Source organism: Oryx dammah, unplaced genomic scaffold (assembly GCF_014754425.2).
Source record: "Oryx dammah isolate SB20612 unplaced genomic scaffold, SCBI_Odam_1.1 HiC_scaffold_1, whole genome shotgun sequence".
Lineage (NCBI taxonomy): Eukaryota > Metazoa > Chordata > Mammalia > Artiodactyla > Bovidae > Oryx > Oryx dammah.
In genome coordinates, this window is record NW_024070185.1 from 45,600,527 (window position 1) to 45,615,312 (window position 14,786).

A 14,786-nucleotide genomic window follows, 5' to 3' on the forward strand; every position below is an offset into this window, starting at 1 on the left:
TGGCATCTAGAAGCAGTTGCTATTTGCACCTAGTGGGTGGTTGCTATGTTGAGAAGACTGCCAGCTGGAGATAGATCTTGATCTTGAAAGCTTTTGCAGGCAGGTGAGGCTCCTTGAAGATAATGCCCTAACTGTGTCCTGATTGTGAGGATGGCCGTCCACCGAGCTACCACTAGCCTGTCCGCACTCACCACAGGATTCGGGCTGGGATCAGATTTGGGAAAGCAAGTGTGGGAGAAGGGGCTGAAGAACATCATGAAAAGCAAAGAGGCCTTTTAGGGCCTTTCCAGTAAGAATTTAGTGTTGGGGAGTCCCAAATGCAAGGGGTGAGGTGGGTGGTCACATATACAAGACTGCACGTTAGATGCTGGCCATGAATGTGGGAACCTCTGAGCAAACATGAGGGTGCAGGTTAGAAGGGCAGAGGGTCCTCAAGACCCATCAGCAGATCAGATCATTGCTACAGGAAGCCAATGGCCAGAGTTAGATCTGGAAAGCTCAAGTGAGAGTTCTTGGTTCCAACCTCCTTTTTTGTTCATAGAAATGCTATTTTACGTCCTAGAGGAGCCAGTGGAGCCCTTGACAATATCAGGAGAATGAGGAGAGAGGGAGCAGTGGGGAGGAGTGAAGAGAGGGAAAGGAGAAGAGGAGGGGTGACGGGGATGGGAGGGGCAGGAAGGAGAAGACAGAGGGAAGGGAAGGGAAGAGAGGGCGAGGAAGGGGGCAGGGGGTGGGGGTGGGGGTAACCAGTGCTTCTGCTGATTTCCAAGCCTTGTTTTACGTGTGCTTTCTCATTTAGCTATCAGAACTAGAAGATTCAGTTGAGGAAGAGTCTAGAGCAGGAGAAAAGTGAAAGCTTCAGTCACTCAGTTGTGACCCCATGGACTATAGCCCACCAGGCTCCTCTGTCCATGGAATTTTCCAGGCAAGAATACCAGAATGGGTAGCTATTCCCTTCTGCAAGAGATCTTCCTGACCCAGAGAAGGAGAGTTCTATACTAATTAACAATTAGCTTGCGATAAACTTTTTTCTGCCTGAGCCCCACGTTTGAAGTAACCAAATCAATTTAATATAATGAGGCACATTAAATACAGATTGAATCATTAGGTACGAGGGGATCGATGGAAGGGGAAGGAACCCACCAAGGTATTCTGACTCCAGTAGAGGAATACTGCTCCTCCAGATTCGGAAGCTCCTTAGCCTCTGTTCTCAAACTCATATGCCTATGGGAGCCAGGGAGATGAAAGCAGGGTGCTAGATGGGCCTGTTATAAGGTGATGGTAGGTACTAGTTTTGCTTCAAGGTCAGGAGGTGATAGGGAGAGGTGGGGATAATGGCAAATAGAGCCCACACGCCAGCTCTCAAGAGGCAGCACTGCTGAGCTCCGGGCTGCTGCGGTTGTGTGAAAGTAGCCTCCATGTCACCAGCCCTTCTGATTTCTCACCAGAAGCAGAGATCCAGTGTTCAGGCAACATTAGTGGGTCCACATAATGCATGTGCTGGCTGTGTCTGCCCTCAGGTTTATTGGACTGCAGTTGTGCATTTTCCTGAGTCACAAACAGGAGATTGATTTCTTCCCTGGGTCCCTTTCTCTTCTAGGCCATTATATTTATGTGGACACCTCCTTTGCCAAGCAAGAGGAGAAAGCCGTGCTGCTGAGTCCTGATTTGCAGGCTGAAGAATGGAGCTGCCTCCGATTGGTCTACCAGATAACCACATCTTCAGGGTCTCCATCAGATCCCAGCCAGCTGAACCTCTACATGAGATTTGAAGATGAAAGCTTTGATCGTTTGCTTTGGTCAGCCAAGAACCCTTCAGACAGCTGGCTCATAGCCAGCTTGGATTTGCAAAATAGTTCCAAAAAATTCAAGGTAGACAAAATTTAGATGCAGGCTTATTGTTTGACATTATACTATTCTGAGATCGTATGAAAACTTCTGCCATTCATTGCAGTTAGTTATCTCCTGTGTTAGGATGTGACATTTTGAAGGAGCTGCATCACAGAAAAACATCAGTAATGGAAGTTAATATTGTTTACTCCTTAGAAGAGTTTCTTCCCAGATTTGTTTTCTGTCTATTTAAATGGGATTTGTGTAAGAATCTAAATGGGGCTTAAACCAACCTCTTCAATGAAAATTTATTTTCCAATGGGCTTTAGGGAGTATTCTCATTTCTTATAATTTTCTTTCATTCTCCTAAGTTGTATGTTTATGTTTGTGTTGTCTTCCTAATGCTTCCTTTGCTATAATTTTTAACAAAACAGTAACTATGATAAAAAAAAATGAAAATACATTGAAAGAGGAACGATACTTAAGGACATGTTCTGATTTCAAAAATGAAAGTTGTTCCATCAAAAGTATTGGGAAAGTTAGGTAGAGAATGTAACAGAAAGTTGGATGTAGATTGGAGCAGGAAGGAGGATGAAGCCTGGACTCAGTTGGCCATGAAGTATGACATTTAGTGAAAACCTGTCATGAGGGACAAAGCAGAGGCTTCCAGAAAACTTTCTCCATTTCTAATCCTCTTTTCAATTCCTTATCCCATATCTCTTCTTCCTCAACAAGATTTGGAATACAGTACTCTACATTCCGTATCTGCATATGGTCCTCCCATCAGACAGCAGGGTGGATTGAGGGAAGGAGCACTGGAGGCCTGAGTTCCCTATTATAAAGTGTCCCCCCAACAGTATATCACACCTGATATCTACCAGAATAGCTGCAAAATATTGGACTAAAATCACATAAGGAAAGGCAAATATTTTCAGAAGCAAGACCCAAGGTAAACAGTGCTTGTAATCAGCCACATACATGTTTATGCTTCTCCCTATTCTTTGGGGCTTCCCTGGTGGCTCAGATGATAAAGAATCCACCTGCAATGCAGGAGACCTGGGTTCGATCCCTGGGTTGGAAACATCCCTGGGAGGAGAGCATGGCAACCCACTCCAGTATGTTTGCCTGGAGAATGCCATGGACAGAGGATCCTGGTTGCACAGAGTCAGAGACTACTGAAGCAAAAAAAAATCTCTATTCTTCATGTAAAATTATCAAATTTTCATCAATATAGAAACTACAAAGTTGAGTTGAGTTTTGAGCCTCTTCCATTCATACAAAGATCCCCCCACCACTGGTCAAATTGCCATACCTGCCTCCTCTCTCAAGGGATTTTTTTTCACCCTCTAAGGACTCTGCCTTCAGTTCCTGGCCATGTTCAGAATGGATTTGCCCAGGGACCTAAGTCTCCTTTCCATCTGCAGCCAACTGGTGTCACCACAGGTGCGGGAGAAGGTGGTGGCTGGGGTTACAATGGAAGGCAACTGACTGGAAGACAACTGAGCTCTTACTGGATACCAAAGTTCTGAGAATATGTGTATGAGTTTGTGTACACACATGCACACACTTGCCTTCTTTCAGTAAAGTCCATCATGGGATTAGTATCCAACAGCAATGAACTGAGACAATCTCATTTTGCCTTGAATTGCTGAACAGCTTCTAACTAGTAGATGAAATACTAAAAATGGACACATGGTGTTTTAAAGTCTAACTCCCTTCTACCCCATGTGTTGTGCAGATTTTAATAGAAGGTGTGCTAGGACATGGAAATACATCCAGCATCGCACTCTTTGAAATCAAGATGACAACCGGCTACTGTATTGGTAAGTGGGTTTCCTTTTCATTGTATCAGAACATGCATCTTTTTCTAAAATCTCCTGTTGCCAGAAGTAATTGAATCCATTGTAAAGGCAGAGTATTTTATAAACTACACTCTGTAGTGCATTTTGAATTTCGCATCATTTGAATGCTGTATGATGTTTCTCTGTCTTTAGCAGAGGAAGGGTCATTAAGAGTTTGCCTGGACTGACTAGGTTGATGAAAGAAAAGTAGGTGAAGTGACTGTAAACTGAGTTGCTGCCTTAAACTCAACATATTCCATATTCCAATAAACATAATTTCCAGTTGGCTGTAGATTCAGCTTTTTGTAGCATTTGCCAGAAAGGCGGCATCCTGTTTACCTCCATATTGCCTCCTTTCCTCACTCTCTTGCATTCCTCTCTTACACACCACTGCTCTGTCTTTACAATCACAGTGTCACTTAGATTCCACTTGAGCAGGGTTGTGAGGTGCTTCCTATGTGCCAGCTTCTTGGAGGGCATCAAGAGCAGACATTCTCTATGCTTGAGGTCGCTCACCTTCCATTGTCTCCTACTGAAACTGTCTCTATAAATGATCAATTCTCCAGGTGAAGGACGCACCATGCTGTGCAGGCGAGAGGGGTGGGGAGGAAACCAGACAGGGCTGAATCTAGGAGATGCATTTGAGCTGTTGTTTCAAGAAGGGGAAGTTTAGGAATTCAGTCGGGGAAGGAGCAGGGCAGGAAGGAAAGTGGGCAGATCCCACTGCAGGGACAGTGCAGTGCGTGTCCAGGCGAAGGCCAGGGGCTGGGTAGTGTTTGAAGTGAGAGTCAGGAGTGCCGAGGGAGGCTGTTACGAAAGAGTCTGGATCCCAGCTGTGGAGCCTGAGTTCCTGGATTATGTGGTTGGGAGGCACCAGAAGTCATTCAGCAGGGAGGGGCCTGCAGCTGGGCTTTCAGATGCTGACTCTGGCTGCCACCTGGAAAATGAGCTGGAAACAAGGAAAGTATATAAGAGATAGGAAAACCCTTTGAAAGTGCTTGTGCCCTCCAAGAGGGGGCTATAGGAGCCTAAAATTGAGGTCGGCAGTGGAATGGGATAAAGGTGGTAGGTTTGAGAGATTTTTTCCAGCACTGACAATACTGGAGGCTGAATGGCTGTGGAAAGGAAGAGACAAGAGTCAAGGGCAATTCTGAAAAAAAAAAAAAAAAAAAGGAGCCTTTACTAATTCCTTGAGTCTTCCTTCTCTGTTTTGACCTGCTAGTGATGATGCTAATGCAAGTGAAAGAAAGCAGACCTAGACTGTTACCACTTCATGAAGATACAGTGAGCCAAAACTGTAGGCCAGTCAGACACACCTGGTGGAGCGCCACCTGCTGGCTCAGTCAATGCACTGTGCCCCGTAGCCTCTGTTTCATTACCTGCAAAATGGGGATTCAAATATTTCCCTCATAGGAAAGGACTGTTGTAGAGACCAGTAAGATCACGGATATGAAGGTGATTGTCACCGTGCTTGGCAGTCAAAAATGTTAATTTCCTTTCTTCAAATCACTAGATGGCTTCTTTTTTTTTTTTTTTCAAAACACAAAAGGAGCCCTGATATTTTATCTTGTTGAACTGTATGATCTTACTCTCACCTCATCTTTCTTTCTGTACACTCCTTTTGCCTCTCTTGTTTCCTTATCTGTAAAATGAGTTTAATAATATCACATACCTTGTGGGGTTGTTTTGAGGATTAGATAATTTAATTCATATAAAGTACTCAGATTAGTGCCTGGTGCATTGAAGAATATTTTGCTTTTTTCTTTTACTCTGCAGCAGCCTTTAGCACTGACATAGGTTAGTGGATCCTGTAGTAGAAAAGTTGAAAATGAAAATCTTAAAAATGTTGAGTGCTTGCTAACGCAAAAGCACACTGATAACTGTATCAGTCAGGACCCTGGCAAGAAAGTGGAAACAGATTACATTCAACCTTAGTAATTTGAGGAAAACTCACCAAAGGGACTACAAAGGTGTGGGCGGGTGAAGGAAGCCTGTCAAAATGCAGTAATCCAAGACTAGTCAGAGTGATGACTCATGAACCATCAGCATTGGAGGTCTGAAGGGGCAAGAAAGGAGGATTTACCAGAACATAGAGCTGTGTGGTCCCTCGGTAGAGGGGCACAGCCAACTCATGGCATCCTAGCAGAAAGGGAACTGCAGGAATAAACAACCCCAACCTTATTCACCTCTTATCTTCCATTGGTTGAATTCATTTTAGAAGCCAGCAGGCAAGGAAGCTCATATAGGTTTATACACATCAATCTCTGGAGGATGCAGTAGGGTGGAAGAAAGGTGGGTGGGTCTGGAGGAGCCAACAGGAGATGACCAGCACAATGACAATTTCGTATTTTTAACTGTTGTTTATGGGGGTCAATGGAGGAACTGGCTTATGAGTTTCTTGCTCCCCCAAAGGAGTCTGTTGACTGGGAACAATTTATCTGTGCAAGCATGTCAATGCACTTAAAAATGGGAGAAAGGGTCTCTTTGTCTTCTCTTGTTTTCTCTACTCAGTAGCTGCCAAAGGGCCCAGTGCCTAAGATATTCCTGTCTCGACTATTCTAAGATCTTGTTTATAAGAAAAGCAGAGAACTCTAGCATCTAGGAAACATGTGCCTTAGCCCTCAGCTTAGTACCTTGTCTACCATCAAGAGAGAAGGGAATGAAAGAATGGGTTCCCAGAAAACTGGTGGATAAAATTTCTGGAGCTAAAAGTGTAGCTCTGAATAGTGCTCTGACACAGAATTGGCTGATCCACCAAGCACTAACCACATGCCTGGCACTGTGCTGGCAGCTGTCCACCCTTACCACAGCCCTGCATGGTGGGAGTGTCCCCCCATTTTACATAGGAAGAAATGGAGACTAGGAGAGGTCACCCTGCAAGCCACATGGGCCACAATCCAAAGAAGCAATGATGAATTATAATCTCTGTTCATTACAGAATCTCTCCTCTTGATCGACTTTGTCCAGGGCTCGTGGGACAAAGCCCCAGTGGTAGAAGGGAGTGAGAAGCATACCTGAGTAAGAGCAAACGGCAGTGAGCCGGGGCAGCTGCAGGCATAACTACATCTCCATCAAGTCTGTTTTTATTTCTCTTCTGCCAGAATGTGACTTTGAAGAAAACCATCTCTGTGGCTTTGTGAACCACTGGAACCCCAACGTGAACTGGTTTGTTGGAGGAGGAAATATGCGGAACTCCCAGTCTGCTCTCCCGCAGGATCACACCTTGAAGAGTGAACTGGGTGAGCTGGGGACACCTTTTTCCAGGGTAACTGTTTGCCATCTCCCCACTATATTGACCTGTCCATGGCTCTGTCAACAGAAAAGGAGGCAGTGAGAGGAGGGTGAGTAGGCACGGAGAGGCCTGGCAGGAGAGTAGGGAAGAGTAAGCCTTGAGACAGGGACAAACTGCAGACACGAGCGCTGTAACCGAGAGGGCCACCGGGTTCAGGGCTTTTCTTGCCCTCTGACTGGGCTTTGCTATTTTCACATTTCCATACTATGCTTTATTTTCTTTTCTGTTTATCGTTCAGCATTTCTAAAGTCAAGGCTGGAATAACCCTAGGTTGCTTTTCACTAAAAATAGATTGAATGGTGCGAAGGAGTCTGTAAGAACTTCTCTCTTGGCAGGGAGGTGAGCCACTACTGATGATCAGTCCTGAATATGGTGAGCAACTGGGCCCCCTAGTGGCCAAGTGAGCTGGTTCTCTGCAGGGAAAAGGGAGAGGAGAGAGTATCAGTAATCAATGGGCTTCGGGGAGAAAGACCCTACGTAGGGAGACCCGGCAAGGGCCTGCTTCCTTGTGGATTATGGCAGCTCTCACCTGGACTTTGGTGGCTTCATGAAAACCTAGGTCTCCTCACGGTTGCAGCACATTCCTTTTGTCAACTCCAAGTTCTTGTTGACCAGAGAGAAGGTTCTGGTGACTGGCTTTCCATCAGGGACAGAATAGGAATGTTGATTCTGCTACAAACAGTAACATTTTCCCTTTTAATCCTTTGCCATGTGGATATTTAGGTGATCTGCTCAGTCACAATAAATGGCTGACGATGACAGTGTGTCCCCTTCAGCTGCCTGAACACATGGCAACTTTTTATGGCAACTTTACATCATTCCTCATTTGCTGTAGTTTCTCTTCATGTGAATATTTTTAACCACGTCTCCAACTTTTGTAAGTGTCCATCTTGTTACTTATCTTGGCCTTGGACAGTCTTCATCCTGTCCTTACTGTTCTCTTTGCTCCTAGGTGTTATACAAAAGATTCAGGTTTCCAAATGTATATACATATTTTGGTCCCAGAGACACACAAGCCCTCTCTACTTGTGGCCGTTGTAGGAGCCACACCTATAATGAGTCTTATGTATAGAGTGAATGATCAGCTGTTATGACAGATTAATTCAGGAATCTGCATGAGTATTTTAAATGACAATAGGGTTCAGTTCAGGTAGCTCAGTTGTGTCCGACTCTTTGTGACCCCATGAATTGCAGCACGCCAGGCCTCCCTGTCCATCACCCACTCCTGGAGTTCACTCAGACTCACGTCCATCAAGTCAGTGATGCCATCCAGCCATCTCATCCTCTGTTGTCCCCTTCTCCTCCTTCCCCCAGTCCCTCCCAGCATCAGAGTCTTTTCCAATGAGTCAACTCTTCGCATGAGGTGGCCAAAGTACTGGAGTTTCAGCTTTAGCGTCATTCCTTCCAAAGAAATCCCAGGGCTGATCTCCTTCAGAATGAACTGATTGGATCTCCTTGCAGTCCAAGGGACTCTCAAGAGTCTTCTCCAACACCACAGTTCAAAAGCAACAATTCCTCGGCGCTCAGCCTTCTTCACAGCCCAACTCTCACATCCATACATGACTACTGGAAAAACCATAGCCTTGACTAGACGGACCTTAGTCGGCAAAGTAACGTCTCTGCTTTTGAATATGCTATCTAGGTTGGTCATAACATTTCTTCCAAGGAGTAAGCGTCTTTTGATTTCATGGCTGCAGTCACCATCTGCAGTGATTTTGGAGCCCCCAAAAATAAAGTCTGACCCTGTTTCCACTGTTTCCCCATCTATTTCCCATGAAGTGATGGGACCGGATGCAGTTAGCTCAAAATAATAAAATGTTACTACATCTTGAAACCTTTGTTTAAATGAATAAAACAACGAACACTGTCTTGGGGTTTCAAAAAGAAAAGCCAGATGACATTTCTTAATTTATGGAAGTAGGCTGATTTTGAGATTGTTTTCTGCCATCTTTTAAAATTCTAGTGCAAGGAATAGAGAGAATCTTGAAAGACTAGTGCATTAAAATTGTAATAATCCTTGGTGTGATTACCACAGAGATACAACCTTTGGTGTTAGAGAACTTTTCACAAATCACTAAAAAATTAGTTCTAAAGTCAGATCCTCTGGGTAACCAATGTCATAATCTAATGATTATTTGTTCAGCGCATAATTTTTCATTCTTAGTGATGGCAAGGACCAGCTGGCTGGGGGAACACATATTCTTGGGAGAGGCAGCAGACCTATGGACTAGTGTCAAATCATCCCTTTGACGTGTGTGTGTGTGTGTGTGTGTGTGTGTGTGTGTGTGTTAGTCACTCAGTCGTGTCCACCTCTTTGCAACCCCATGGACTGTAGCCCACCAGGCTCCTCTGTCCATGAAATTCTCCAGGCAAGAATACTGGAGTGGGTTGCCATATCCTCCTCCAGGGGATCTTCCTGACCCAGGAATCAAACCCATATCTCCTGCACTGCAGGCAGATTCTTTACCATCTAAAACACCAGGGAAGCCTATGTTAATTGCATGTAACCCATTGTTTGAAAAATGCATCACCACTAGTTCTTCCTCTCTCTCATTTGTGACCACAGAACAGTCCAACCATGTTTGTATCAACAAGGGATAAAGAGGAGGACCAGGCCAGGAGTCAGAATGCTTGTGCTCCAGACCCAGTTATAAGAGTGCTGTATTACTTTAGGTGATTTGCAGATATTTTATCCTGTCTAGAATGTCTATAAGGTATTTGGTCTATCCCATAAGGTCCGTGAAATTTGGTCCCTTCTAAAACACCTGCGAGCATTATTTGGTCTGTGTCAAATGGTTTTAGACAGGACCAAATATCAAGGAGCTTTGTGCACAGACTAAATGTCTTAGGGACATTTTAGACAGGACCAAATGTCCTTCAGTGCTTTGGGTAGTCCCTTAACTTCTGAGGGTCTCCACCAGCCTGTTTGAAAATGAGGAATTTGAATTCAATGATCCCTAAGATGCCTTTGAGTTCTAATATTTTACTCTTTTTTCTTTACCTAATGCTATACATCAAAATCTCCAAATTCACCACCCACTGAGATCTATTCCAAAAATGCTTTGGATAAAAACAAAAATAAACAAATGGGACCTAATTAAATTTAAAAGCTTTTGCACTGCAAAGAAAACAATAAACAAATGAAAAGACAATGCACAGAATGGGGAAAATTATTTGCAGATGAAGCAACCAACAAAGGATTAATCTCTAAAATATGCAAACAGCTCATGCATTTCAATATCATAAAAGCAAATAACCCAATCAAAAAATGAGCAGAATATCTAAATAGACATTTCTCCAAAGAAGATATAAAGATGGCCAAAAGGCACGTGAAAAGATGCTCAACATTACTACTTAGTTCAGTCACTCAGTCATGTCCCACTCTTTGTGACCCCATGGACTGCAGCAAGCCAGGTTTCTCTGTCCATCACCAACTCCTGGAGCTTGCTCAAATTCATGTCCATCGAGTCGGAGATGCCATCCAACCATTTTGCTCTCTGTCATCCCCTTCTCCTCCCCTCCTCTGTCTTTCCCAGCATCAGGGTCTTTTCCAATGAGTCAGTTCTTCATATCTTGTGGCCAAAGTATCGGAGCTTCAGCTTCAGCATCAGTCCTTTCAGTGAATATGCAGGATTAATCTCCTTCAGAATGGACTGGTTGGATCTCCTTGCAGTCCAAGGGACTCTCAAGAGTCTTCTCCAACACCACAGTTCAAAAGCATCAATTCTTCAGCGCTCAGCTTTCTTTACTGTCCGACTCTCACATCCGTACATGACTACTGGATAAACCATAGCTTTGACTATATGGACCTTTGTCAGCAAAGTAATGTCTCTGCTTTTTAATATGTTGACTAGGTTGGTCATAGCTTTACATCCAAGGAGCAAGCATCTTTTTAATTTCATGGCTGCTGTCACCATCTGCAGTGATTTTGGAGCCCAAGAAAATAAAGTCTGTCACTGTTTCCATTGTTTCCCCATCTATTTGCCATGAAGTGATGGGACTGGATGCCACAATCTTTGTTTTTTTAATGTTGAGTTTTAAGCCAGCTTTTTCAGTCTCCTCTTTCACTTTCATCAAGAGGCTGTTTAGTTCCTCTTTGCTTTCTGCCATAATGGTGGTATCATCTGCATAGCTGAGGTTATTAATATTTCTCCCCACAATCTTGATTCCAGTTTGTGCTTCATCTATCCCAGCATTTCCAATGATGCATATAAGTTAAAATAGCAGAGTGACAATATACAGCCTTGACATACTCGTTTCCCATTTTGGAACCAGTCTGTTGTTCCATGTCTGGTTCTAACTGTTGCTTCTTGACCTGCATACAGGTTTCTCATGAGGCAAGTCAGGTGGTCTGGTATTCCCATCTCTTTAAGAATTTTCCACAGTTTGTTGGGAGCCATACAGTCAGTCAAAGGCTTTAGTGTAGTCAATGAAGCAGAAGTAGGTACTATTGTGGAATTCTCTTGTTTTTTTTAATGATCCAGCGGATGTTGGCAATTTGATTTCTGGTTTCTTGGCCTTTTCTAAATCCAGCTTGAAAGTCTGGAAGTTCCAGATTCACGTACTGTTGAAACCTACCTTGGAGAATTTTGAGCATTACTTTACTAGCATGTGAGATGAGTCCAATTATGCAGTAGTTTGAACATTCTTTGGCATTGCCTTTCTTTGGAATTGGAATGAAAACTGAAGTCCTGTGGCCGCTGCTGAGTTTTCCAAATTTGCTGGCATATTGAGTCCAGCACTTTCAGAATCATCAGCATCATCTTTTAGAATTTGAAAAAGCTCAGCTGGAATTCAGCATCTCCACTAGCTTTGTTGGTAGTGATGCTTCCTATCGCCCACTTGACTTTGCACTCCAGGATGTCTGGCTCTAGGTGAGTGATCACACCCATCATGGTTATCTGGGTCATTAAGATCTTTTTTGTACAATTCTGTGTGTTTTTGCCACCTCTTCTTAATATCTTCTGCTTCTGTTAGGTCCATATCATTTCTGTCCTTTATTGTGCCCATCTTTGCATGAAATGTTCCCTTGGTGTCTCTAATTTTCTTGAAGAGGTCTCTAGTGTTTCCCATTCTGTTGTTTTCCTCTATTTCTTTGCATTGATCACTGAGGAAGGCTTTCTTATCTCTCCTTGCTATTCTTTGGAACTCTGCATTCAGATGGATATATCTTTCCTTTTCTCCTTTGCTGTTCATTTCTCTTCTTTTCTCAGCTATTGTAAGGCCTCCTCAGACAACCATTTTGCCTGTTTGCATTTCTTTTTCTTGGGGAATGGTTTTGATCACTACCTCCTGTACAGTGTCATGAACCTCCATCCATAGTTCTTCAGGCCCTCTATCAGATCTGATCCCTTGAATCTATTTGTCACTTGTACTATATAATTGTAAGAAGTTTTATTTAGATCATACCCGAATAGATTAGTGGTTTTCCCTACTTTCTTCAATTTAAGTCTGAATTTGGCAATAAGTTCATGATCCAAGCTACAGTCAGCTCTTGGTCTTGTTTTTGCTGACTGTATAGAGCTTCTCCATCTTTGGCTGCAAAGAATATAATCAATCTGATTTCAGTGTTGACCATCTGGTGATGTCCACATGTAGAGTCATCTCTTGTGTTGTTAGAAGAGGGTGTTTGCTGTGACCGTTGCATTCTCTTGACAAAACTCTTCATTTTGTACTCCCAGGCCAAACTTGCTTGTTACTCCAGGTATCTCTTGACTTCTTACTTTTGCATTCCAGTCCCCTATAATGAAAAGGACATTGTTTTTTGGTGTTAGTTCTAAAAGGTCTTGTAGGTCTTCATAGAACCATTCAACTTCAGCTTCTTCGGCATTAGTGGTTGGGGTGTAGACTTGGATTACTGTGATATTGAATGGTTTGCCTTGGAAAAGAACAGAGATCATTCTGTCATTTTTGAGCTTGCATCCAAATATTGCATTTCAGATTCTTTTGTTGACTATGAGGGCTACTCCGTTTATTCTAAGGGATTCTTGCCCACAGTAGTAAATATAATGGTCATCTGAATTAAGCTCACCCATTCTGGTCCATTTTAGTTTGCTGATTGCTAAAATGTCGATGTTCACTCTTGCCATCTCCTGTCTGACCACTTCCAATTTACCTTAATTCGTGGACCTAACATTTCAGATTCCTGTGCAATATTGTTCTTTACAGCATCAGACTTTACTTCCATCACCAGTAACATCCACAACTGGGTGTTGTTTTCACTTTGAATCAGCCTCTTCACTCTTTCTGGATCTAATTATCTGGTCTTTTCCAATAGCATATTGGGCACCTACTGACCTGGGGAGTTCATCTTTCAGAATCATATCTTTTTGCCTTTTTATACTGTTCATGGGGTTCTCAAAGCAAGAATACTGCAGTGGTTTGCCATTCCCTTCTCCAGTGGACCACATTTTGTCAGAACTCTCCACCATGACCCATCCATCTTGGGTAGCCCTATATGGCACGGCTCATAGTTTCATTGAGTTAGACAAGGTTGTGGTCCATGGATCAGTTTGGTTAGTTTTCTGGGATTGTGCTTTTCATTCTGTCTGCCCTCTGACCAATAAGGATAAGAGGCTTCTGTGGGGGAAAAAAAAAAAAAAAGAGGCTTCTGGAAGCTTCCTGATGGGAAGCACTGACTGTGGGGAAATCTGGGTCTTGCCTGGTGGGTGGGGCCATATTCAGTAAATCTTTAATCCAGTTTTCTGTGGATGAGTGGGGCTGTGTTCCCTCCCTGTAGTTTGGCCTGAAGCGAAACTGTGGTAGGGGTAATGGCAGTAATGGTGACCTCCTTCCAAATGACTTATCCCAGTATGCTGTGGCTCCCAGGACTGTTGTATTCAGTGCCCCTGACACTGCGTCAGACTACTGTCAACCCACATCTCCACCAGAGACTTCTGGACATTCACAGGCAAGTCTGGCTCAGTCTCCTCTGGGGTCATTGCTCCTTTCTCCTGAGTCCTTGTGCACACAAGGTTTTATTTGTGCTCTCCAAGAAGACTCTTGGAAGGCAAGGCCTGTGCCTGGGGAAGGTTTCCCCAGGCCTGTGGAAGTTCTGTAAGCAAATTCTACTGGCCTTCAAAGTCAAAATCCCCATGTTGGGAAATCTGTTGTGGACCCTAGAACTTTCGCAACAGTACGAGAACTTCTTTGTTATAATTGTTCTCCGGTCTGTGGGTCGTCCGCTCAGTGGCTCTGTGGTGGAGTCAGTGGCCACCTCCTCCAAGAGGACCTATGCCACGTGGCGCACCTCCCAGGTCTGCTTCAGCCAGAGTCCCTGTCCCCATGGCAGGCCACCACTGACCGTTCCTCTGCAGCAGACACTCAGACACTCAAAGAAAGAGCTGGCTCAGTCTCTTGTGGGCCCTGGTGCACACAAGGTTTTGTTTGAGCCTTCTGAGTGTCTCTGGTGGGTATGGGGTTTGATTCTAAACGCGATTTCGCCCCTCCTACCATCTTGTTGGGGCTTCTCCTTTGCCCCTGGGCATGGCCTATCTTTGGTGGGATCCAACATTCTCCTGTCTGCAAATCAAAACTATAATGAGGTATCACCTTACAACAGTGAGAATGACCATCATCAAAAAATCTGCAAATAATAATACTGCAGAGGGTGTGGAGAAGAGGGAACCAGCCTGTACAGTTGGTGGGAATGTCAATTGGTACAGCCACTATGGAGAACAGTATGCAAGTTCCTTAAAAAACTAAAAATAGAACTACCATATGATCCAGCAATCCTACTCCTGGGATATATCTGGAGAAAACTATAATTTAAAAAGATATATGTAGCCCCATATTCATTGCAGCACTATTAGCAATAGCCAGAG

At 43.8% G+C, this 14,786-nt stretch overlaps 1 protein-coding gene across 2 annotated transcripts in view; it reads left to right on the forward strand.

Moving 5' to 3' along the window:
• Positions 1 to 14,786, forward strand: part of MAMDC2 (MAM domain containing 2) — a 160,827-nt gene that overhangs the window by 66,161 nt on the left and 79,880 nt on the right. For both annotated transcript variants that reach the window (XM_040251101.1, XM_040251186.1), the window contains exons 3-5: positions 1,601 to 1,872; positions 3,569 to 3,653; positions 6,773 to 6,910. In XM_040251101.1, the coding sequence (XP_040107035.1) occupies positions 1,601 to 1,872; positions 3,569 to 3,653; positions 6,773 to 6,910 (495 nt within the window). The remainder of the gene's footprint in view (positions 1 to 1,600; positions 1,873 to 3,568; positions 3,654 to 6,772; positions 6,911 to 14,786) is intronic.